The sequence below is a fragment of the Diadema setosum genome, chromosome 1 (genome assembly GCF_964275005.1).
Source record: "Diadema setosum chromosome 1, eeDiaSeto1, whole genome shotgun sequence".
Classification (NCBI taxonomy): domain Eukaryota; kingdom Metazoa; phylum Echinodermata; class Echinoidea; order Diadematoida; family Diadematidae; genus Diadema; species Diadema setosum.
In genome coordinates, this window is record NC_092685.1 from 16,570,980 (window position 1) to 16,595,781 (window position 24,802).

At 40.2% G+C, this 24,802-nt stretch overlaps 1 protein-coding gene and 1 pseudogene across 1 annotated transcript; both read right to left on the bottom strand.

Moving 5' to 3' along the window:
• Nucleotides 1-480: 480 nt before the first annotated feature.
• Nucleotides 481-4,525, bottom strand: LOC140237298 (uncharacterized; annotated as a pseudogene).
• Nucleotides 4,526-6,136: 1,611 nt separating this feature from the next.
• On the bottom strand, nucleotides 6,137-18,001 carry LOC140227640 (aarF domain-containing protein kinase 1-like). Its single transcript, XM_072308061.1, has 10 exons — nucleotides 17,939-18,001; nucleotides 16,082-16,264; nucleotides 14,199-14,282; nucleotides 13,572-13,775; nucleotides 13,028-13,186; nucleotides 11,915-12,073; nucleotides 11,328-11,444; nucleotides 10,373-10,519; nucleotides 9,609-9,806; nucleotides 6,137-8,661 (listed from the first exon to the last, which is right to left on the bottom strand). Exons 2-10 carry the CDS (start codon nucleotides 16,238-16,240, stop codon nucleotides 8,293-8,295), a joined length of 1,596 nt encoding a protein of 531 aa, XP_072164162.1. The 5' UTR covers nucleotides 16,241-16,264; nucleotides 17,939-18,001; the 3' UTR covers nucleotides 6,137-8,292.
• Between the last annotated feature and the right edge of the window lie 6,801 nt (nucleotides 18,002-24,802).

The window sequence follows — 24,802 nt, forward strand, 5'->3', positions numbered from 1 at the left end:
GTAATTTATACCCATATTTTTCTGTGTGTACGGATATCTACAAAGTTGTAGATTGAATAGTCGAAGAATGGGTAACCCGAGTTTCAGCCCAGTCGTAAATTGAGATAGTGAAGCTGTGAAGCTATTTTTTTTTTTTTTTGATCTGTAGCCACTTACTACGTTGCAACTTATGCAGACAAATCCAACACAGTTCAAATGAGTTAGTTCACTCGAGTATACTCTAATTTGCCCCCTTTTCAGTTAATTAATGTACACGTCAAATTATCAAGAGTTATGTGACTTACTTCTGTGGCGGGACTAAAATTTGACTTACAATGAGCCTTCTGGAGAAATGGGCGAGTCGGTGTTCGCATCCCATGGTGCGACCAGTCTTGAGGGTGGTCAGCAGCTAACTGACAGAATGGCACATTAGAAACCATGCAAAAATGTAACAGATGACAACTTTCACTCATTGCCCATGTCTTCTATGGTGTTCTTATACTACAAATGAAGCAAACTCAAACACAAAGTACAGACCACAAATGACGTGGACTGGTGCATTCCTGGAGGTAGTAAACAGTCTGGGACCTGGGGAAATGAACATGATGCTTTGAAGCTAGTTTGGTCATCGGGATCGGTCGGAATCCTGCCCTTTGGTCATTGGTTTACAAGGTTGGCAACCTCCAGTAGGTATGTGTGCTGCTCGAATGGTGTCAAGATTTGCTCCCCAATTGCCTTCATGAGAGGGTACCTTTGTACTTGACTCTACATTGTCATTCTAATGGGGGGTCGGGGCAGGGGATGTCGTGAATGTCCACTCTGTGCCTTTCTCAGCACAGAATTCTCTTAGTTCCTCTTTGGACCAGTCCCTTACCATGCCTCGTAGTTCACGCTGTGCACCAATGAACCGAGTTCCATTATCGTGAAGGATTTTTCCTGGGTGGCCCCTTACAGCGAAGAATCATCAAAGTACTTGCCGGAATTCCATCGTCAAACAGTCAGCAGCAAGCTCAAGGTGGACAGCCCTTGAGTTCAAACATGTTAACAGCACGCCATAGATTTTGGCAGTCTTGTTACATCCTATCTTCGCTTGCAAGGACCCAAAATAGTCACATGCTGTGTAGTGAAATGGCGGCGGATGTGGAGATAGCCTCTCTCCAGGTAACTCTGCCATTTCCTGGGTCTTGATCTTGTGATGGAAAGCTCGGCAGACTGTACATCTGAACTTTACGGTCTTTGCCAAATTATGTCCTTTCAGTATCCAGTACCTGCGTCATGCCTTTGCAGTCGTTGCTGCCACTCCATTGTGACCACTCTTGTAAAGATGCCACGTAATCAGGGTTGATATCCAATGTTCGTATGGAAGTACGGCTGGATGCTTCATTTCAAATGACATTTCAGCCTTGTCTACTCTGCCCCCTGCTCTGATTATAACTGTTTCGTCTGTGTATGTGGTGAGGGTCTTTAATTCTCCCTTGTTGACTCTGGCTTTGAATGACTTCTGGGCTTTCTATATCAGGATATTCTCTCCTTTCTGCTCTCCCTTCAACCTTTTCAGGAACCTCAGAACATATGTCACCTGTATCAATTTCCTCCAGCTGAAGAATTTGGTACAGTCTATGACATCCTCTTCTGGCTGGGTGATGTTTATAACCAACTGCTCTTTCTTTCTTTCCTTCTCCATTTTGGGCATCTTTTCCTCTACCTTTACTTCTTCAGGCCACTCTGACTTTGGCTCAAGTAAGAAGTTGGGTCCTTGCTGCCATCTGGCGTTCAACTGATCTGCATTTAGCCCTCTCGACAGGTCATTTGCTACGTTCACTTCACTTGGGATATGACGCCATTTACTCGGACTGTGGCAGTCTGGATTTCTTCAACTTTGACAGCGACAAACATCCTGTAACTCCTGGGGGGCGTTTCATCAACGAGTTCGTCGGAGGTTTTCACCGACGAATTTGCTATCAGCCAATCAGACGCAAGGATTTACACTGACAACTGTTAAAAGCTAATGAAATCCTTGGTCTGATTGGCTAATAGCAAATTTGTCGGTGAAATCTCTGACGAACTTGTTGATGAAACGCCCCCCTGACCTTGCTCTTTATCCATGATGGCATTATCATACTGTCAGTCATGAAGATAACATCGGTCAGGTCCATTGACATCTCAGTTCTTATTGGTGTATACAACCTGCTTGCACGTATCGCTGTTTGTGGCTCAAGCCGTGGGACAGTCAACTGTTTCAGCAGTGCGACTCTGGACTTTGCTGTCACGAACTGTGCTTTGTACTTCCCTTCATCTACCTTCCATCTGAGATACGCACATGCTCCAAATACCTCCATGGATGCATCACAAAAGATGCAAATTGTTGGTTTGCCATTGATATTGGCTGGTGTCAGGCATCTCTCAGATTTGACATTTGTCAGCTTTTCCATTTCTTGGAATAACTTTCTCCATTCGGCCTGACTTTCCTCCGGCAGTTCATCATCCCAGTTCAAGCCTTCCTCCCATAGCCTCTGCAATCCAATCTTAGCTTGTATCACTAGAGGGGTTCCAAATCCAGTTGGATCAAAAATACAAGCAACTTGGCTAAGGATGCTCCTCTTCATCATCTTGATTGATTTAATTGCATCCTCATTCATTTTGACTTTATATGAGAATGTGTCCAAGTCATTTTCGCATACCACACCTAAGACTTTCTCATCAGTGATCGTCTCCAGCAATTTGGGCTTTTCATCCTTCTCATCATGTTCTCTCGAGAGCTCATTGTTTGACCTCCATCCCTTTTACCTTGAACCCTCAATCAGCCAGTACTTTATTGATGCTTCTGCTCAGCTCCTCTGCCTAAGTAACTGTCGGTGCCGATGCACAGATGTCATCCATGTAAGTATCATGTATTATGGTTGATGCTGCTTTTGGGTACAGCTTAGCCCCTTCCTCGGCTGTCTTCCGCAATGTCGTCTGTGCCGTAGTTCATGACATAGACATCTGGCTCTTATCATGGTTCAGATTCCTCCACAGAAAGCGATGGACATGTTGGTCCTTTTCAGGTATCATCACTCTGTGGTACATCTTAGATATATCTGTGCAGAGTGCCACCTCATGTTCCCTGAATTGCATCAGTACACCAAACAATCTATTCAGCAGATCGGGACCCTTCATCCAATAGTCATTTAGCAAGTGTTCCTGGTAGGAGGCAAATGAGTTGAATATGATTCGGATGGGATATTCTTCTTTTCTGGTCGAACGACAGCATGATGTGCAATGTAATGCACTGAACCTTCATACAATCGTACTTCATCCTATGACAGCTTTCTGGCAAAATTCATTTTGACCATCTCCTTGATCTGTCTGTCATATGCCTCTGCATGACTGGGATTTTTTGCCAGTTTCCTGTCCGTAGCATATAGCATCCTTTCAGCCTAGCTCTTGTTATCCGGTAGAAGGTCCGGCTCCTTTTACCATGGATAGGGAATGAGCCACTGCTTTTTGACCTTCTGACAGGAATCCACTGATCAGCTTACCCTCGTCTGTTTCCTGTGTACAAAGTCTGTCCAGTTGGCACTGGTTTGGACCGTGACAAACTCTTATCGACTCTGTTGTCCAGAAATCTTTCAGGTCCATGGTATTGGTAAGCATCATGTTCAATACTATGCTTTTGGTAGCCTGATGATCCGGGTCAGCTCCAAATACCACCCATCCCAGGGGGGTATGTCTGGCTATCAAGTTTCCTTTCTTTCTGGTTTCTTCTGTGTGCAGCTTCGCGTTATCATTTTCAACCAGGACATCAATTGATCTGCTGCTACAATGCAGATATTTCTGTCCCTGGTTGAACGTCTTGCACAAATCATCTGTCTGAACTTTCACTATGTCATCATTGGATGCAATCCAGTCCGATAGCCGACACTCTGTACACTCTGTTGTCATCGAGAGATCACAGTCTTATTCGGTAGATCTTCATCTCTTCAGTAACGCATCCAACTTTAGTGATGTTGATGGATATTGGCTTTCCCTTTAACCCTAGGTTCTCTGCAACCGATCGTTTGACAAGGCTAATATGTGTACCAGAATCCAGGAGCTGGGTAGCACTGGTTCATGGAACCCATCATAGTGACTGTCACAATTGCCAGAAGGGCTGTTCTACCTGAAACACTTGCCACAATCTCACAGGTTGTTTCTCTGTGCAGCAAAGGATGGTGAAAGGATGTGCACTGTTCTCTGTTCAATTTCTCTGTACACCTCTTTCTTCACTTGCAAGTTTTCAGGTTGTGGTCCCTGCCTGCTCTCTTCAGGCAACTGTAACATGCATGGTTCTCTTTCATCATTTGGAACCTTTCAGGTTATCTCTTCGAAAGGAGCTTCTTACACTGGTCCACGCAGTGTTCAGAGGTTTTACAAATCCAGCATTTGAAGTCGGTCTGTTTACCCGACTTGTCCTCCTCAGATATATTACTAACTGAAGCTTGCTATCGTCTGTCTTTCTGTTGAGTGGCTTTGCCTTAGCAGTCCTCCTCTTGATCTTGAGGTCCTCCTTCTGTTCTGAACTCATGGCTGCATGCAGTGTTCCCTTCGTCTCGTATTCCAAGTCAGCAAGAAATTGAATGCGATGAATAGTCGAGGAATGGGAAACCCAAGTTTCAGCCTAGCCGTAAATTGAGATAGTGAAGCTTGTTTATTCGATCTGCAGCCACTTACTATGTTGCAACTTATGCAAACAAATCCAACAGAGCTCAAATGAGTTCGTTATTCACTTGAGCGTACTCCAGTTTTCCGGCTTTTCAGATAATTATCATACACTTCAAATTATCCAGTATTATGTGACTTGCTTCTGTGACAGGACTAAAACTTGACTTGCAATGAGCCTTCTGGAGAAGCGGGCGAGTCAGCGTTCGCATCCCATGACACGACCAGTCTTGATGGTGGTCAGCTGCTAACTTACTGAATGGCACAATTAGAAACCACACGAAAATGTGACAGATGACAACTTTCACTCATTGTGTATGTCCCCTATGGTGTTCTTAAACTACAAATGAAACAAACTCAAACACAAATTTTACCTGACCAGTAAACCGCTACACTCCACAAAGTGGAAGGAGTCATTCTTGGTGCTGGTGAGGAGGTACTTTCCCGTCCAACTCTTGTGACCATTGACAGTCTCTCAAAGGTTACCGTTTGAATAAACAGACATGGATTGCATGAACTAAACCTTTTGTAGTGTACTCATATTTTTCTGCGCTTACGACAATCTACAAAGTTGCAAATGTTCCTTTCAGATGATCAAATCACATGAATGTATTATGATAAGGAATTAAAACCTCAAAATATGCTGATCATAAGAGCATGAGAAAAAGAAAGAGACACCACAAAACACAAAATGTGGATGTTGCAATGTGGAGGCAAGTTCTTCCAACAAAGATAATGTTAAGTGGAATTCAACACTATGAGGAGTTGTAAATTTAAGCTACAACAGACACAATTTGCTGTTGAAATGTGTGAGAAAGCAGCTCGGAAAAAAAAAAAAGATACCTGGTAGTGGTGGAGAGAGAAAATGTGTGAACGGTATGTTTGTGTGTTCTTTAGAGAGAGGGAGAGACTATTAGCTTAATACAACATAAAATATATAAACTTGAAAATATGCCTCGTGAAGTATATGCAGTGGAGTGAGTTATATATACACTTGTATATATATCTATATCTATATATGTGTGTATGTGTATGTATATATATATATATATATATATATATATATATATATATATATATACATATGTATATACATGTATATATATATATATATATATATATATATACATATATATTATTATTATTATTATTATTATTATTATTATTATTATTATTATTATTATTATTATTATTATTATTATTATTATATATTCCTCCCCCTCCCCCCCCCCCCAAAAAAAAAAAAAAAAAAAAAGCGAGAATGTAACAGAAATCTGAGCAGCCTGCCAGTTAGCTTTTGTGTTTTAACCATTATGACACATGACATGTACCGGTATTGCTGTTACATGGATGATGATGTGAAGCACTTTCCAAAATTGATATGCCCTCTTCATTATGCCCTAGACAATGCAACACACAACAAGCCAAAATACATGTATGCAAGAACAAACATGATGGTAACAATTTGTTTTACTGCTGATTTTCCAATATCACTTTTGGTCTTTATTGTTACCTTAACATCAGAATACAAAAATGAATCCAGGGAAAAATAATCAAGGAAACACATCCTTTTCATAGCAAAATAAACTACATGTATTAATTTCCCACAAATGAACCTCCCTAATACCTGCACAAGGTTATTCGTTGGTCTTTTGCACATTAACTTATTAAGTTGTAACTGTAATAAATCTTACATTCAATTGCGATTCCAAGTCCTAAATGAATTTGTTTTATATGTCAGAAATCATAAAAATTGCTCGGGTAGAGCGAGATTACATGTTCTTTTTTTTCTTTTTTTGTCTTTTTTTTTTTTGCAAAATGCTTCCACAAAACTTCTGTGAAGTTGACACATGCACATCCAGATCATGTAATTGAAATCAAGAAATTATTGCACTTTTGTGACTGTGGGTATTGAGGGGATTACATAACATGCTTCTCTATTCATGTGGTCATTCTATTGTATCCAACGTTGTTTGTTAGTCCCTTGCAGGAATCATGAAAAAAAAAAAAAGGACCTTCCATGTTCATTTATTTTCTTTGTCCATATAAGGCAACACATCTAGGAAGCATAAGAGGGGTTGAGAAAGATATCACAATTTTCCAGACAACTTAAACCTACATGAAAAGAATTTTTTTTCTATGAAATCCACATTAACATGACAAAAATATATATATTTTTTTATTAGCACTAGTTTTGAGGAGTACATGTACCAGCCACAGTTTGATGGAATTAAGAATTCATTACTTTCTACATGTTATGTCAGAAATTGAAAAAGGCAGCACTATTGAATCTCTGGTAAGAATTCTGGTTAACAGACAGGTCATTTCTTTCAATGAATTCATATATATGCAAATATCGTATTGATATTTATGACATTTATTACTATAGCTTCGATAAAACGACATGATATATAACTTATCCAAGCACAATACATGAATATGAATATAATACTGAGTGTATTTATATCAAATATGCACCTCTTTTTGCGAAGCCTTCATGTCATTAAATTAACAGTGTAAAGCTCAAGTTGACCTACAGGGTAGAAATAAATCTCTGACTGCTTCATTAAAGCAAGTGTTCTTTAATAAACATTGGATATCTTTTTAAAATTGACACTTTTACAGCAAAATACGGTACATTTACAGCTCTTGTGAACTGTGCTCTTTTCTTTCCCTATAGATAATGTTTATTCTGAAACATAATTCACCTTAATAAAAAGAGTATACAACATAACCTAACATACAATTGTACAATGTCTACTATCAATGTTAGGAAAACAAATTCCACCCTCATTTAAATTTCAATGACAACTTAAGATAATACCTGACATGCAACACACTCTTTTGTTTTGAAAGACATTCAAAAAATGCAACAAAAAAAAAATCTTGAGAAAGTTACATACTTTGACTGAAAAGGCCTTCAAGTTAAAACATGATACAATGTTTTCTACTTATTCTCAAGCAAAGTAATGAACAATACAATGTAGTACCATTACTGATTTCAATGAGCTTTGCATTGGCTAAAACATGAATTGATATTGTTGGGTTAAACCTACAGTTAACATTGAAGTGCTATGAAATTGTTGTGCCAAAATGAAAGGAAAGTCATCTGGCATTCATACTGTCCAGTCACCTACAAAGGATTATCTTAGAAGTCAGGGAAAGAAGCAGCAACCATATCTGCTGGTGACTACGGTCAAGTCGAGAGTAATGTGCAGAAATCAAAATAAAACAAACAAACAAATAAACAAACATAAAACAATGATAAGAAAGGCAGAAATTAAGGAAGATGAAATAAGATAATTGAGAGGGATTATTTGAAGATAAAGAAGACAATGAGAGAGACAATGTTCCAGTAATATGAAGCCACAGAATCATACGAACACTTTCAATTTGCATCAAATCTGTGATACAGTGTATTATATTCTGTGAATTTTTGCTTTGCTTGACCAATCACTTCAACATGAGTTTGTGCTCAGGACAAGACCGCAAGACTGACAAGTTTAGGCATCACTACTTGCACATTGTTTCCAAACAAATGTCTCAATACAATGAAAAACTTGCTATGTGACTTTAAATACAATAAATATAACAAGTATCATTCTGCAAATTGGATCTAGTGAAGTCCCTTCATCAACTGATCACTGAGGCAGTGACACCCCTTAAAGTTTGTTGCAGCCATCTTACAAGTGTTGTGCACGTCAACCACAGGTAGAACTCGTACGCTGATATCTGTAGGAGCTTGCAGTCTCGTCGGAACCGCACTGTAAACCGTCCCCACCAACTGGTGTGCTGTAGCAGCTCGTGCTGGGCGACAGCCCGCACGCAGCACCGTGACATGTTGATGAAGGAGCTGGCATTTTCGCTGCTACCGAGGGCGTACTCTATGCTGCGCAGGAGGTCATTGGTCTTGAGGAGCAGCAGCATCTGCCGAGGGACCTTGTTCAGGAGCTGAGTGATCTCTGTGATGTACATGGCTGCATGCTCCCTTACTTCGCGATCCTAGTGAACAGCAAGACAGAGAAACAAAACGTGAAATCTTGTGATGCTCAGGAGACTGCTATGTGCATAGAAATGCGCTTTTCCCCCCTTTCTTGATAAAATATTATGAAGGATTGAAGAAGGGGAGGAGGGAAGTGCCAGGAGGACACTCTACTTCTCTTCCATTCTTTCTTTCTTCAGAATGATATTAAGAATGTTTATCAATGCCATATATTATGTCAATCTCAAAACTTGATGACATACTCAAGGATGGCACAGCAGTATGAAAGTTAGAATCAACTCCACAAATGTAACAAGAAGACATTGACGGAAACTGTTTACAAGAACATATGTAATGAAAAACACACTCATATTTTACACAAATGTAATAAGAAGACATTGACGGAAACTGTTTACAAGAACATATGTAATGAAAAACACACTCAAGCTTCTTCTATTTCTTAAATAGTACTGTATTTAGCACTTTATTTCTGGACCAACCGAAATGCTAAAATTAAGACTGTTCACAAGATTACTGATAAAGTCTAGCGACGAAATATACAACCACTGCCAAATGTACAGATGCATGGCTGAGTCTGCAGCCAGATACTTGGACTGTCACACTATATTCCCTGGCACCAGGCTTACTGAACATCTGCACTGTAATGCAGTGGTGTACACCAACTTCACTTCCTTGCCTCCTACAATAAGTTTTGCAGCAAGGGTTTTACAGCGTAGATAAAGTGTCTTGCATAGTGGCAATGCCACTATGGTCACTCCTTGAACTTTGGACCAGCATAGCCTACTGCATGTACATCACACAAACCACATGTCTACAACAAAATCCCGACTTCACAAAGCTTTTATTTTGTTTTTTCTGATTAACATGTGGGAAATGTATGCCAAATTTACATCACACCAATGAAATAAATGTGTATGTTTCCAACCAATCTGAAATTTCCACACACCTCCTCTTCTGTCCTCTGTTGTTTGTCAATGCCGACAGCTAGTGCCTCCCATGATCTTGCCGTCAACATGCAGGCAAATATCCCATACATGTCCCCAGCACCCAGTGCCTTGCTGTAGCGTTTGATGCCTTCTAAGTCAGCTGCTATGATGGACTGCCACAGGTGAGAATAATCCAGCCGAAAGTCATCCGTAAGCGTCTGAAAAAAGAATTTTACAGGAAAACCAAAGGTTTGTGACACCTGAAAAAGTAACACCAATCAATGTTCTCTCACTGATTGCAGTAATTTAAAAGAATTAAGTCACTTCCACGAAAACAGTCTTTGTTGATCTTAACAGTATTTTTTTTTCTTGAAATAAAGCTGTTCCTTTGCCTTATAATCTAGCTCAAAATATAGTCTATTCATTTGTCTTACAATGCATCAAGGACATATTAACTTTGGTGAAAGAGAGTTTTGTTTTGTTTGTTTGTTTGTTTGTTTTAGTTTGCAGCAAACAGTGAAACTCAAGAATTTGAGGAAACGGGCGTAACAAACTGTTTATTAAAGTCTGTTCACACTATGTGATTGCTTCATCATACTAAATCGAAGAGCAGTCTTGTGCAAAAGGATAACATACATTCTACGTCTGCTCTTCCACTTTGTAATGATAATCTAGAAGAGATGCAGTGAATATGGCAATCATATCATGGTCACTACTGGTCAATTGACACATGCACATGGTAAGAAGAAACCTCATGACACTAGCTGACCAGTGTCCAGCATACCTGATATAAACCATGGTCGAGGAGTACGATCTCCACTTCCATCTTGTCATTGTGCCTTACAAGGACATTGCCAGGATGGGGGTCACAGTGGACATACCCATGGACGAAAATCATTTCGCTGTACATTTTGCCCAAATTTTTGGTAATCTACAAGGACAGAGAGAGAAAATAGGAGAAAACATGTAACCGCAAATACAAATGGAAATAAACTCCTTCACATATCTACAGCCTGATCCTGCAAAAAAGAAAAAAAAAAATGCAACATGTTAGTGGTTAAATGTAGCAGCTAAAACTTATGTGTAAAAATGACAGCCTATATTGCAAGTGATATCCAATTGTAAAATACACTCCCGTTATAATGGACACCAGTAAACAAAATTCCTGTTATAACTAAGTAAAAACTTAGGCTGCAACATTATCGGCTGTTTATTTATTCTGTTATAAAAAGAAATATTTCGAGATATACATGTAACACTGCCAGTCCCAAGGACTTTGTTATTACAGGAGTCCACTGTAATCGATACTCTTTTGAAGTTGATAATTTACAAGCATGATTCAGTGCCTGTGATCCCTTTTAATGCATGTTTATCACTTCACTATGAAATTTCAATCCTAATTTGGCCCATTCAGGGAGAAAGAGAGACCATGAATACCAAATGACAACTAAAATAGTTTTATTATAGATATTTGAGCAAATCTCTAAAATTGTTATAAATTAATATAAATCTAATTTGAGCATGATGTATGGACATGAATTTGGAATGTGCAACTGACATTCAAATCCTGAAACCAAGTGGAGTTTCTTGTCCAACATTCAACAGGACAAATACATTACAATACTTTTACAAATATTTCCTTCATACAACTGTGCCATAAGACTAAGAGCACATTTCCAAAGACTATAAAAGGACCTTTTCTCCATCAGTACGTCACCCTCTGTGACCATAGAACTTGCCTCATTTACATTGATGCCCATCTGGTCCATGAACTGCTTGCTGTCCACCTTGCCACCATCACAATATTCCATCATCAGCACCCTGGGGGAAGAATGCTTCCAGTAAACCTTTGGCACCTGAATTGGGACGACCATACAATGGGACCAGTGAAGCGAAGGCAAAAAAAGATTTTGAATTAGGAGAAGAATTTTAAGTCTAAAATTTTAGAGGTGCTTCAGGAGAAAGCACTAACTCTTTGACAAACACAAGACTAAAAGTATCAAACGAAATATGATATGCACAATCTCTCTTTTTTTTTTTACAATGTCATTCCATGCACAACTAATTGCCTTCACTTCATAGATAACCTGTTATAATATTTTTGTTTTCAATAGCACTCTATTCAAGATTATACCAAGTCCTATCATTCACTTATCATACCATATCCCTTTAAAGCAAAGTTTGTTATTTCTAATTGAACAATTATGTATGAGTGAGATTTGAAGGAAAACAAACTATTAAACAATCAAACTTTTATGGGAATTTAGGTGGAACTGAAACTTTGGACAAGAACTACTGAGGCTGCTGTCACCAGTTATCAAATCACCTTCAAAAACTTGAAGTGTTGCAGCATTTTGGCAACCTTTTCTGCATTCTTGCCCTCTTTGTGGAAGTCAAGCTCTAGCGGTAGCTTCTCTCTCATTTCCTCCGCCAGCCAAAGAAACTCAAACTCTGGGAAGATCCTTGCCACAGCATTGAGAAGAAACTGCAAAATAATTACAAATAAATGAAGTCAAATAGATTAGATTTGCCTATCTCTCTCTATCTCTCTTAAAGTGTGTCAGAGTAGGTGGCCTATATTCTTGTCTCGCATATACACAAACATACACTTATGTATATGAATTCACTCAATGCTCAACATGGACTTCTGAGCACATAGTCTATGGGTGCGTTCGAGCGCTCTCCTAAAGTGAACTGTACCGTACCGTACCGCGCCAGGGGAGCGTTCGAACGCTCCTAAAGTGTACCGTACCACCGTACTGTACCGAGCCAAAAGTGGACCACTTCCCGATGTGCTCCAAAAGCGTACCAAAGCGTACCAAAAGTTCGTTGTAAAGCATGCGCGTATCATGCGCATACGTCACAATGCAAAAACATCATTCTCTTTGTTCTGGACAGCTGTAAGTAGGTCGAGCGCAAGGTGAATGACCTTCTTGCTACAAACAAACGTGACCTTTTCTAAAAATAACTCGAGAGGTACGCTTTCTCAACAGAGCATTCGAACGCTCCCAAACTAGCACAGTACGGTACGGTACGCTTTAGTTCAGTTCGCTTTGGTTCGCTTTAGAGCGTTCGAATGCACCCTATGTTTCTTATGTTTGTTTGTTTTTGGTTTTTTATTGAATGCACAAACATTTTGGACAGCATTGGCACAATCGACCGCTGCTTACATCTGAATTTCACAGCAAACAGTTACATGGCAGTAGGTTGATAAATCCTCTTTTTGATTTGGTGCCGAACTTCGTGAGAGCAAACTTTCTTCCTTCCTTACAGAAGCAGGTTGCACAATAGCCAATACAAATTAACATCATAGAGTAACAGATAGCATATTAAAGCAGCTAAACTGCATTCAATGACATTGGGAGCATTGAAAGATCTGCTAAATTTTGCTTTTTGCCCTGACTAAGAGACCGACTAGTCAAAGGAGTCAATCACATACCTCGACTGTTTGCATATCCACCTCTGAGTAGGCCTTGACATTTGGGTGCTGGACTTTGACGGCTACTGGGGTTCCATCTTTCAGGACTGCCGTGTGGACCTGAGCCAATGAGGCAGTTCCGACAGGCTCTGGGGAAAACTCGTTGAATATATCACCAACCTAATGATCCAAAATAGAGCACAACAAAAACTTGACTACAATTGCTAAAACCATTGACCAAAAATTTTAACAAAACAAAACAACAACAACAAACACATATTTTAACTTCGTTTTTTACACATTTTCTCATTTTCTGCCAAGTACAATGCAACATTTATTTACCATTTTGCTTGTTTATTATTTTTTTTTTTAAGTTAACCTCAATTATAGAGTGGCTTTTCCTTATGGCCAGTTGAATTCACAGTTTGAGCTTTGTGATCCATACTCTTTGCTTGCAATTGGCATCTTCTCACGGAACTTGGCAAATGTAGTGGGGGACATAAAAGACAACTTCGGGCTTTTTATGGTCTTTTCGAAGATGGACTGCTGACATTTTCGTTCTTACCTTCACACCCAAGTCTTCTTCAACCACCCTTGTGATTTCCTTGAATGAAGACTGCGGTGCATTGTTGTGCAGGACTTTCATAGTTTCAACATACTCCTTGGGTAACAGGTAGTCCAGAGCACCGACATGCTGGCCAAGCTTGATGAAGACCCCACCATTAGAGCAGCACAGTCTGCGCAGTCTCTCTGCTGATCGCTGGTGAATCTGAAGTTTAAAAAGGCAGGATACATGGATATGAAAAAAAAAGTCAGGGATATGACAATGGTTTTTGACACTGATACCATCATTTGGAAAAGGTAGATGACAACTTAATTACTGTGATTTCTATGCAAATATCAAATTTTCATGGAGAAAACTTAAGATTTGTGCACCAAAGCGTAGCTTTAAGTACATTTGGCAGTTTTGGTTTGTTTGTTTTTTAGTAAATTAGAGTAAATGATGATGGGTTTTATCTTAAACTTTAAATGTGCAGCATGCAAATAGGATTGAAGAGAAATTCCCATGTGAAAAATGACACTTGCCTGTTTATGAACTTGTAAGAAAATAATTGAGCATGTTTGAAATTATATAGCTTTTGCATGAATTACAAAATGGTAAAGCTGTTGTAGCATATCCTTCATGACTCACCTTTGACATGCAATCTTGATAGACATCAGACCCTTTCTCCTTTCCCATTAAACTCAATTTGTAGTCAACTACAATTGCTCCTGCCTGGGAATCAATATGAACAAGAATTTAAGACAAAATTTGAGTACTTTGATAGTTGAAAATAATTCTTTATGTGCTTGCACTGAAATGAAACTTAATGATTTAATTGGATCAATTTGCATAAGATAGTCAGAGGAACTTTACATTAGTGATGACATGGAAAGTTAAGATATTCATGATCCTAACCATTACAACGTTGTTGTCACTATTTATACTTTTATGCTTACTTTTATCTATCTGAAGTAGTGATGGACAGAATAACTAATTCTATTACACATGTCATCAATCTTTATAAACATCACCACATGGATTTACAGATGCAAGTAAGACTACTCAGGTCCTTTAGCTGTGACACCAACAGGATGCATGCAAATGCTCCTACAAATGCAATTATAATTGCCTCATATTAACTGCCTGCATTGTGCAGTGTCGGTTGCAACTTGACCAACATCATTAGAAAAAATATCACTGAAGGTGATTAATACCCCCGCCCCGTAACGACAGTCTTACCCAAGGAATGATCTTTCCTTGATCTTCTGCCATTTAAATGCCGTTACCATGGCAACGCAGCTTCCGACACGTCCAAAAAATATGTCTTGCACATCTTCCCACCAAGACTATTGTGTGTGCCACATTTCATAAGCTTTTGTCAAAAACTGAGGAAGTAGTTCAATCCACAAGATCGTTCCTTGATCCTCCGCCATTAATATGCCGTTACCATGGCAACGCAGCTTCCGACACGTCCAAAAAATATGTCTTGCACATCTTCCCACCAAGACCAATGTGTGTGCCACATTTCATGAGCTTCAGTCGAATACAGAGGAAGTAGTTCAATCCACAAGATCTTTCCTTGATCTTCTGCCATTTATATGCCGTTACCATGGCAACGCAGCTTCCGACACATCCGAAAAATATGTCTTCCACATCTTCCCACCAAGATCAAGGTGTGTGCCACATTTCATAAGCTTTGGTCAAAAAACTGAGGAAGTAGTTAAATCTGCAAGATCTTTCCTTGATCTCCTGCCATTAATATGCCGTTACCATGGCAACGTACTTTCGGGTACTGTCAAAAAATGCATCTTGCACATCTACAACCAAAGGCACACAACTGTACCAAGTTTCATGGAAATTGGGCAAAAACTGAGGAAGTAGTTTGCAACACAAAATTTTCCATCATTTTGGCTCATAATATGTGAGCTGTTACCATGGCAATATACTTTTTGTCACTGTCAAGAAATGTGTCATGCTGACCTATATCCTAAGACAAACATTCAATATGAATTCCATGAGAATTGGAAGAACACTGATGAAGCAGTTTTGCCATGAAGCATTTTGCCCTATATTTTACCAATAACATGCCGTTACCATGGCAACGCACTTTTTGCCACTGCGGAAATATGTGTGTTGCACATTAACATATTCAGATGAACATCTGTACCTAATGTCATAAAAATTGATCAAAAACTGTGGGAGGAGTTCGCGACGCAAGATTTGTACCCATTTTTGCCCATAATATGCCATTACCATGGCAACGTACTTTTGGGTACTGTCAAAAAATACGTCTTGCACATCTACAACCCAAGGCACACATCTGTGCCAAGTTTTATGGGAATCGGTTGAAAACTGAGGAAGTAGTTCGCGACGCAAGATTTGCAACAGAACGACCGCCCGACCGCCCGCCCGCCCGACCGACCGACCGATCGCCCGACCGTCCGCTGATTCCTATATACCCCCTTCAAACTTCGTTTGGCGGGGGTATAACTAATGGTTCTATCACTACAGTCACCTCACTGCCAACTTACTGCAAAGAAGGCTCGACCGAATCTGACAATGCCAACAGATGACCAGTCGATATAGCCCTGTTTTGTTGCCAATGTTACACCTATCCCACCAGTCACACCTAGTAGGGACCCAGTTACCCATGGGTTGCGAAGGCCAGATCTTAGTAGCTTGGCAGCCATCTCCCAACATTAAGTTGTATGCACCTGCAGGATTAAAAGAAACAACTTTTACAAATATCAAAGCTAAAAATCTAAGCAAGTCATCAGGATGTGTGCTGTTTTATTGACGCCACTCTTCAATATTTTCCTTGGAAAAACAGAATTTGAAGTTACTTGATACTGCACTTAAATTTATGAAAGTTTTACCACATTAAATTGATTGCATTATGCATGAGTATGAGATACATACCACCTCAAAGAATTCAAGTAAATTCTTGTTATGTAAATTGCAGTGCATCGGTGGCTGCAAAATTTTACGTAATTGCATACTCTATTCAGGCGAGCATAGAAACATTTCATCAACTTTTATCTACTGTATATTCTTACTGATACATAAATGACTGTAACTACTATCACAAACTCATTTCAATAGTGTTTATCATTCTAGTTTCAATACTGTCAGTCTGTCACTTATAAGAATCTGATCTCTGCCCGGGCTGGCTTAAACTTAAGTCTTCAATTGGAGAGAGGTAAAGTGACAAAGTAGAACTATTAAAGAATACCTCTAGAGTCAAGATAAGAAAAGGACTTTGTGTCAGAACTTGAAGCTGGGCATGCCGGCTGATTTTCATAATTTCACATCAAGAAGTACATAAATTGATACTGCAATATACATTTGCGGAATTTATCATGATCCTTGAGCAGACAAGCCAATATTCTGAAAAAAACAAACAAACAAACAAACAAAACGAATCACACTGAACAAGGAGAGTAAGATAGGACTAGGGAGACCAAATTCTAGATCATGTTGATGTTCAAATGTATTAAAAGTCTTAAAATCATCCAGAGTTCCCCTCTAAAGAAGAAAGATTCAACACTATTAACATAAAAATTGCATAACATGTCTCAGTCCATCCCACAAAATCTCAAATTATTCATTTTGTAATGCCTCCATGTCCATGTGACGGTGAGAGTTACGGGTACAAAAACCACAAAAAGAAGACAGCCAGAGCCAGTCATAGAATCTACATTATTATTAACCAAAAATAGATCTGTAATTTTATCTGGTCGTCAGGGATATGATCTGAAGAGACTGCATATGCACATGCATCTGGCTTCATGGATGGCCTCGATAGCCAATAAAGTAAAAAATTAATTGAGGAATAAAATACTCCTCCAGACAGTTCAAGAGAGCCATAGAAGCCAACTAAGATTAAGCAGACTCTTATATGATGTATATGGCAGAGATCTTTTTACTTGCACAATGAATGAGCACCTGGAAACCCGCGTTACAAGATTAGCGTCAGTATACACAACTTACAAGCTTCTAATCTTAATCTAATTTTACACTTAGCTCAAAAGAGCACAAAGCACAAATTACATCCACTGTCAGAAACGCCACACCACAGGAAATCCTTATCCATTTGTTGTACAGGCTTTGATGAGAAGCATCGTAGATGTAGAAGACAGATTTTTCTGTCTAACAATATTAATGCCTGTACTGTAGAGGGAATTTCAATATTAAAGCAGAACTGTCACGATACGTCGATTAGCATAGGTGGGACTATTCACTTTGAGCCGGGCGTCGAGTCTGGTTCGAACACGATCTCACAATCATTGCCATTTCATTTGATGCAACAGGAAATACCTCAAGATTAACCCCTCATGGCATTCTGAGTCTGAGAGCGTAACGTCAACTTAAACAAAAGTAGAACTTACACTGAAAATGGTAAAATACGGCAATGTCGGCATCACGGTGAAAATTGTTGCCAGGAAGGTGCTGTCACTCAGCACTTCGGCGAGCGCACGTAATCGTTACGCAATAGAGAATTGTTCATAGTCTTTTGTCAAGCCGTTGTCATGTATTATTATAACGCTTATTCTTCTCACAGATCGGGGGGTATTTCATGAAGCATTTTGTCCGACAAAGTTGGTGGACAAATTTGCTCTCAGCCAATCAGATGCAAGGATCTCAGTAGCTTGTAACAGTTTGGCAGAAACATATCCGACCAAAACGCTTCATGAAATGCCCCCCAGAGAGGTAAACAAGTATCACGATACCTGCCTCCTCTTGGACAGACATGGACTCCTACGATGGAGCTATATCTCCACGGACAGACTGACACCATCATCAAAGGGATGTGCACATTTCTTTTTATTAAGGGGATGGTACTCATGCAGTTTCCCTCGCTTGACGATGATTTTGAGATGAGAATATCCTATTTAATATGAAAGAGTGTATAATTTTATAGAGGAATTCAGTTTATTCTATGAAAATACGTATGTAACTCTGTTTATTGTATCATTTTTTACAATTGATAATCTCATCATATCCGTTTCTGCATCGTGTATTATTTTCTAACTTCATTCATATGATTATATTTGAAGGAATTTGTTGGATGCTCTAGCATTTTGAAGTAATGAACGATATGTAAATGACAGAACATATGTATCGTACTAGTAATTGATAATGTTTATGATTATTAATGTTTTCTTTTACACGGACTCCCCTTTCCCTTTCCTTGTCTTTCTCTCCCACCCTCATTTCTGCCTCTCTAACCCCCTATTGTCTTTCTTCTCCTCCTCCCTTCCTCTCGAGTCCATATATTCTGGTTAAGTAGGCCCCGATGTGTACAATGGAAATGCTTTTTGTAATTTATTTTACAATTCTTTTATCTGTATTGTGTATGTATTTATTGTAACATCGTGTAATTCAGTCACCGACTGAAATACGATTGAAATAAACCCATTATTGAATTGAATTGAATTGAATTAAAATGTGTGTGTCTCTATGTGCGTGTGTGGGGTGGGGGTGGGGTGTAAAACTGATTGTTGGTTGGGTCAGAGGTCAATGCTCCTTCCCCAGGCCCCTCGCCACTGAACTCCAGGGGCCTATATTCTCTAAAGAGATCAGTCTACTCTACAGAGCCCCAGACACCCCCCCCCCAAAAAAAAATGAATAAATAAAACCACAGACAACAAACAAAGACAGCAACAATTGACCCAATTGGCTTCTTGACAGGGGCAGATCCATGAATTAAGAGGGGGCCCCTTCACAAAATTATCTAAAAGGTGGCGCACGTGCCCTCCACACCCCCCCCCCCCTTTTTTCTTTTGATCTATAAAGGGGGCGCGTGCCCGCCTGGATCCGCCTCTGCTTGAAACAACCTCTATCCCCACCCCCCCCCCACCCCTAGTGCATTCTGCTTCCCCTATTTGCTAAAATGGGTTCCATGGTCCATTAAATGTGTTTTGTTTGGCTTCTTTTGTTTTGTTCCCCTCCAAGACTACACTAATTCCTTTGACCATCAGGATATCGAGAAGAAAATTGATACACACCATCGTCAGGGGCCGCGGAATATTTTTTTTTGGGGGGGGGGGGTGGGGTGCAGGACCGAGGGGGGGGGGGTCAAGGTCAATAGTCATGTCAGCCCCTGCATGATCGTTGAGTCAATTCCATGGAGTAGTTGTACAATAGTATTTAGAGTGGAACATAGAAGTAGTGGTATATGACAGTCGTAGTAGTCGTACAGTAGTAGTAGTATACGATATGTTCCCCCCCCCAAAAAAAAAATACAATCAGATTTTCGCATTGATAACACCCAATTTGATTTTAAAATATCTAAATGCTACTCCAGGGTCTTAAAACGTAACATCTTAGCCCTATTTTGCAGAGCGGTCATAGAAATGTGGATTGTTGTAAAGCATGTCATGAGTCTGATTCTTCCAAGTTTAGCACTTCGATGCTCTTGACATTCTCTACAAAATTCCTCATTTCTCTTTGACCATCGAAGCAAATCGAATGGGGTTTTCTTTAATATTGTGGGCAATGAGTTATACATGTAGTTTCATACCCTGAATTTGTATTTAGATTGATTCACTATATTTAAAGATATCATTGCGGAAGGTCCCGTTGTATTTTTTTTTTTTTTGGGGGGGGGGGGACATACGGTAGTATAGGAGCTATAATTACTGTAGACAGAAGGATCTTTCCGTTCGAAGGAGTCTAATATTTTTTGACGTTATCGCTATCAAGGGGGTCCGTGGAGCTAGACGCAGTTTCCGCGGAACATATCCCCATGCAACGATCAGTTACAGACCGATCTTTCGGTCAAAGCATTGAGCTGCACCGTATCTATAGCTCCACGATCAAAGCTATAATATAGTAGTATGCTGTAGTAAATTGTGTAGGAGTATAACTAGTATACATATAGCTATATGGCCGGCGGAACCGTGGGGGCCGTGGGGGCCGTGGGGGCTCGGGCCCCCACACTTTTTGTGCACCAGACAAAGGAATTCATAAGGTGTCATCACTTTGGTTGCCCGGAGGTTTACCCGGAAGTACGCAAGTGGCACTTAACAGAATTAGATAGAGATTTTGCAGTGTGAGCGGTAAGGTTATGTTTGTCCGCTGAAGACCCCCCCCCCCCCTTTTTTTTTTTCTTTTTTTTTCTTGCTTGTCAGCTGAAGAAACCCGGAAGTGGAAGAGGAGAGATGAGTTGAGGACTTTTTTTTTTTTTTTTTTTTGGGGGGGGGGGGTTTATTAGCTCATCAAACCCGGAAGTTCCCCCCCCCCCCACCCCCACTTTTGAAAACGCTCCGCCCGCCGGCCCTGGCTATAGTATACAGGATAGCATGTAGGAGGCGTAGTAATATAGTAGTAGACACTAGTAACGTAGTAGACCAGACCTACAGTATTGTGATAGCTAGTTACTCGACTCCCATCTTCATTCTTCTTCTGAGGTGCTGTCCATACAGTATGTTGGTGCTATGGCGCGTTGTATCTACATTTAGATATCCCTTATATGCCCGTCTTTTTTTTTTCACAGTTCATGTTACACTTACGTTGTTCAAATGGTGGACCTGATATTGCCCCTTAAATGAGATGGCTAGTAACTGATCAGTGGGAATCAGTGGGAATGCTGGGGGATCATTGTTCCAATCCTTGTGGGATTCATTTAAGAGTACATTATATCATGGAGCTATAGCTCCATGATTATATCTATCGTTGTGTAAAAATTATTTACTTCAGAATGGTTTCATATTCAAGTAATGTGCAGTCCATTGTTTCCAGGTTTTCAATTAGCATGCCTGTACAGTGACGGGGCGATTGTTAACGGCCCGTTAACGATCACTATAGGGCCTATGCTAGATACATGCTGAGACCATTGAGTTCCATGCCGAGACTGGGAGATTTTAAAATTATGTCCCGTTTTTTGCCTGTGTCGATAAATAACTAAGTCATTAGGTAGGCTACAAGAAGTTATTAGGTAGGCTATAACGAAATTGTCGCAATGAACGAAACTTAATTGTCTCCAGCGGTTACTCAATGTTTACGCAAGGAGGTGACTTGGTTTAGGCTGCCAACTCTCACTATACAGGCAGTCCGCAGCACCCGATAATTCGCTCGTATTTATTCAACTCGTATGCAAGCCCGCTCTATAGGCTTGCATACGTATTGAGCTGCGTAAGGGGATTTTGTCCTTGGGCTTTCGGCAACAAAAATACACCTTATGTTCACAAATTTAGTATCAAATTCAAGGAAAATATGTAAACTATCGTCACATGTTACTCAAATTATTGTAAATGAAAAATATCATAGCGTAATTTGAGCTTGAAAAATGATGAAAAAAGTAATTCGTGCAGTACACGTTCAAGACGTCAAAAAAATATCAAATTCACCTTGCGTCTCAATGAAAATGCTTTATTTGGTAGTCCATCTCCTAATCTTTGTATCCATGTAAATATCTTGACAATTTGTTGCTTAATCCGGTCAGGAACCAGTAAAGTATACATCGATGTCAGTGCTGATCAGCTTGAAACCGTGTAATCTCAAGAGTAAGCTCTCTCATTGGACAGCGCTTGCATTCAGCGCTTGCATTACGTCATTACGCTGCTACATAACGGTTTCATGCCACTTGCGGTTTCTTGGCACGCGTGTAGTTCAAGCGCTGAATGCAAGCACTGTCCAATGAGAGAGCTCTTTCGCGCCACTGTATACTTTGTGCGGAGCATACTTCCGGCTTAGGAGTGAATTTTACAGACATTTCAAAACGGAAAAACTAGTGTAAATCATGCTTGCGTCTCCTTGACTCCAACATATGATGAGCATCTAAGTTTCCTCTCTACGAAAAAGCCAAAATCAGAAACAACAGTTTCTTAATCCGGTCAGGAACCAAAAAAGAACTTTAGACGACAAAATCTTCCGTGAAAAGCAGGTAAAATTTACGCAAATTCAACTGATTATATAGTCATGATAAGATCCGATGTTATACGCAAATTTAGTATCAAAATAAAGATCAAAGTCTGGAGAACAATTTACCGTGACTTGTAGCCATGACAAATGTATGTACAAGTCGCTACACTATGAAAACCATAGCCCTATCAAAGTCTCGCAAAATCTCGCACGACGAGACACCTTTCGAACGCAAAGATCGTCAACGAGAGTGCTGAATAAATCTTGCCGGATCGGCTCATTAGCATACGTGCTGCGGACTGACTGTATACCGGTAACGACTTTTTAGGTCGAGCCAATAATGATAATTACAAACGTCTGAAACACAGATTACTATGGCTTATTTACAGTGTAGGTCAGTGACATGTTATAAATACAGCTCTATGGTCAGTGACTACTAGTACAGTACCCTCGTCAGGAGTACGAGTGTATTATGCACAGTGCAACGTATGTGACAGTGATACGTGACCGTCCATATACCTTGTCCTTACACTCGATGGTGCGTTTCGTAAAAGACCGTCATAAAAAGAGTGAACGCGCAGCTTATACGAAGCGGAATGACAGCGTTCGTCCCTGTTGCTAGCTCGTCTGGTGCGACAACTCTGAATTTATAACTGGCGCCCTCTGGGCCTTCGAGTTTCGTGAGTCAAGATCAAGGTTAGTAGTGCGAGTATTAGAAAAAATAGTCTCCGATATTAAACCATGATAACAGCATGTACCAGCTGATTTTGCTAGTTGCTGTCGGTAGGCGCCAGGCCCAGCCAGGGATGGCGCAGTATATGCAGGGAGGTGTGCTCCGGGATCCCTGACTAGGGGGGGGGGGGGGGGGGGCGTTTCATGAAGGAACTTGTCGCAGAGACGCCAACTCTCCCGTTTTCGACGGGAGATCTCCCGCCGAAAACCCATTTTTGCAAAATCTCCCGTTCTCCCGCTTGAGATTTAATTTCTCCCGCCCCGGCTCTGTGTCTCCCGTTGGAAAGGATTTCTTACTTATTGCTATCGTATGTTGAAAAAGTAAGCCTTAGATAGCACCAGAGAGCATCTAGAACCCTAGGAACTTCGCGCTTCGAACGCATCAACTTAAGTCTCCCGTTTGCTAGGGGTCTCGGGCGGGAGAATCTCCAGATCAGAAGGTGCTTGGGGTTGGATCGAGTCTCTGCTTGTCGGATAAAATACCTGACAAGTTAATTATATCCGACAAGTTTTGAGAAATTCTTTAGTCTGATTGGCTGATTTCTCTGAACTTGTCGGATATAATTGACTTGTCGGACATTTTATCCGACAAGTTCTTTCATGAAATGCCCCGGGTACTGGTACACTACTACGAGAGCGACTTTCACACCTCCCTGCCTGCCTTGCCCTGCGCTGCCCTGGTAGGCCCGTGGAGCTACAACGGATGGCTTTGCTTTGCGCACTATTATGGCCGCATACCGTGCTGTATGGTACATGGGGCATACGCCATACGGGGACGGTTATGTAACATCCTATCCAGGCCGGCTTGTGCCGAAAGGGTGGGTTGGGTGGTGGCGCGTCGCGTTAATGGGAACACCACCCTTCGTCCAAAGCCCCCCCCCCCCCCCCCGGTTTTGCCGAAAGGGTGCGTTGGGAGCGTTGGGTCGCGTCGCGTTGACTGGAACCCCACCCTTCGTCCAAAGCCCCCCCCCCCCCCCCGGTTTTGGCGAAAGGGTGCGTTGGTACTTTTTCTCATGTAATATTAAAAGACGAGTTTTGAATTCATATTTAACCTTCAAACAACCATTTCAAAGAGGCTATCGTCCGGATCGGTTTCTAAGCGCACAGGGAAGAGACGAAAGTTGGTCTAATTCCATTTTGTATTAAGCGCATTACAAATGTAATGTATTATTATTATTATTATTATCATTATTATTATTATTATTATCATTATTATCGGTTTACACTCTATTACCACTTGGTCTACAGCCAGTTGGTCTAATAACCAGTTGGTCTAGTCATCATTTCGTCCAATTACTGTTTGGTCTAATTGTTATTTAGTTTAATTACTATTTGGTCTACAGTCAATTCGTCTAATAATAGCCATTTGGTCTATTTTTGGTCTAACACCAATTTATATCATCAAATACCGATTTGGTCTATTATGAGTTGGTCTAATTCCATTTCGTCTAATCATCAAATGGTCTAAAATAAAACCAAATTATTTTGTCCAATATAAATTTGGTGTACACATCATTAATTTTGGTCCATTGCTCAGTTGGTCTAGCCTCTGTCTATCATCATTTAGTCTACACCCATTTAGTCTAATAACCATTGATCTTATTGTCATTTGGTCTAATAGCCAGCCTCCTGGTCTAATCAGGTACCATTTGGTC

Coding starts and splice junctions, on each gene's coding strand:
- LOC140227640 (XM_072308061.1), bottom strand. CDS start 16,240: ATGGCTGCCAAGCTACTAAGATCTGGCCTTCGCAACCCATGGGTAACT. Junction 14,283..16,081: donor TCGGTCGAGCCTTCTTTGCA/GTAAGTTGGCAG, acceptor ATTGATTCCCAG/GCAGGAGCAATTGTAGTTGA. Junction 11,445..11,914: donor AACACTTCAAGTTTTTGAAG/GTGATTTGATAA, acceptor GTCCCAATTCAG/GTGCCAAAGGTTTACTGGAA.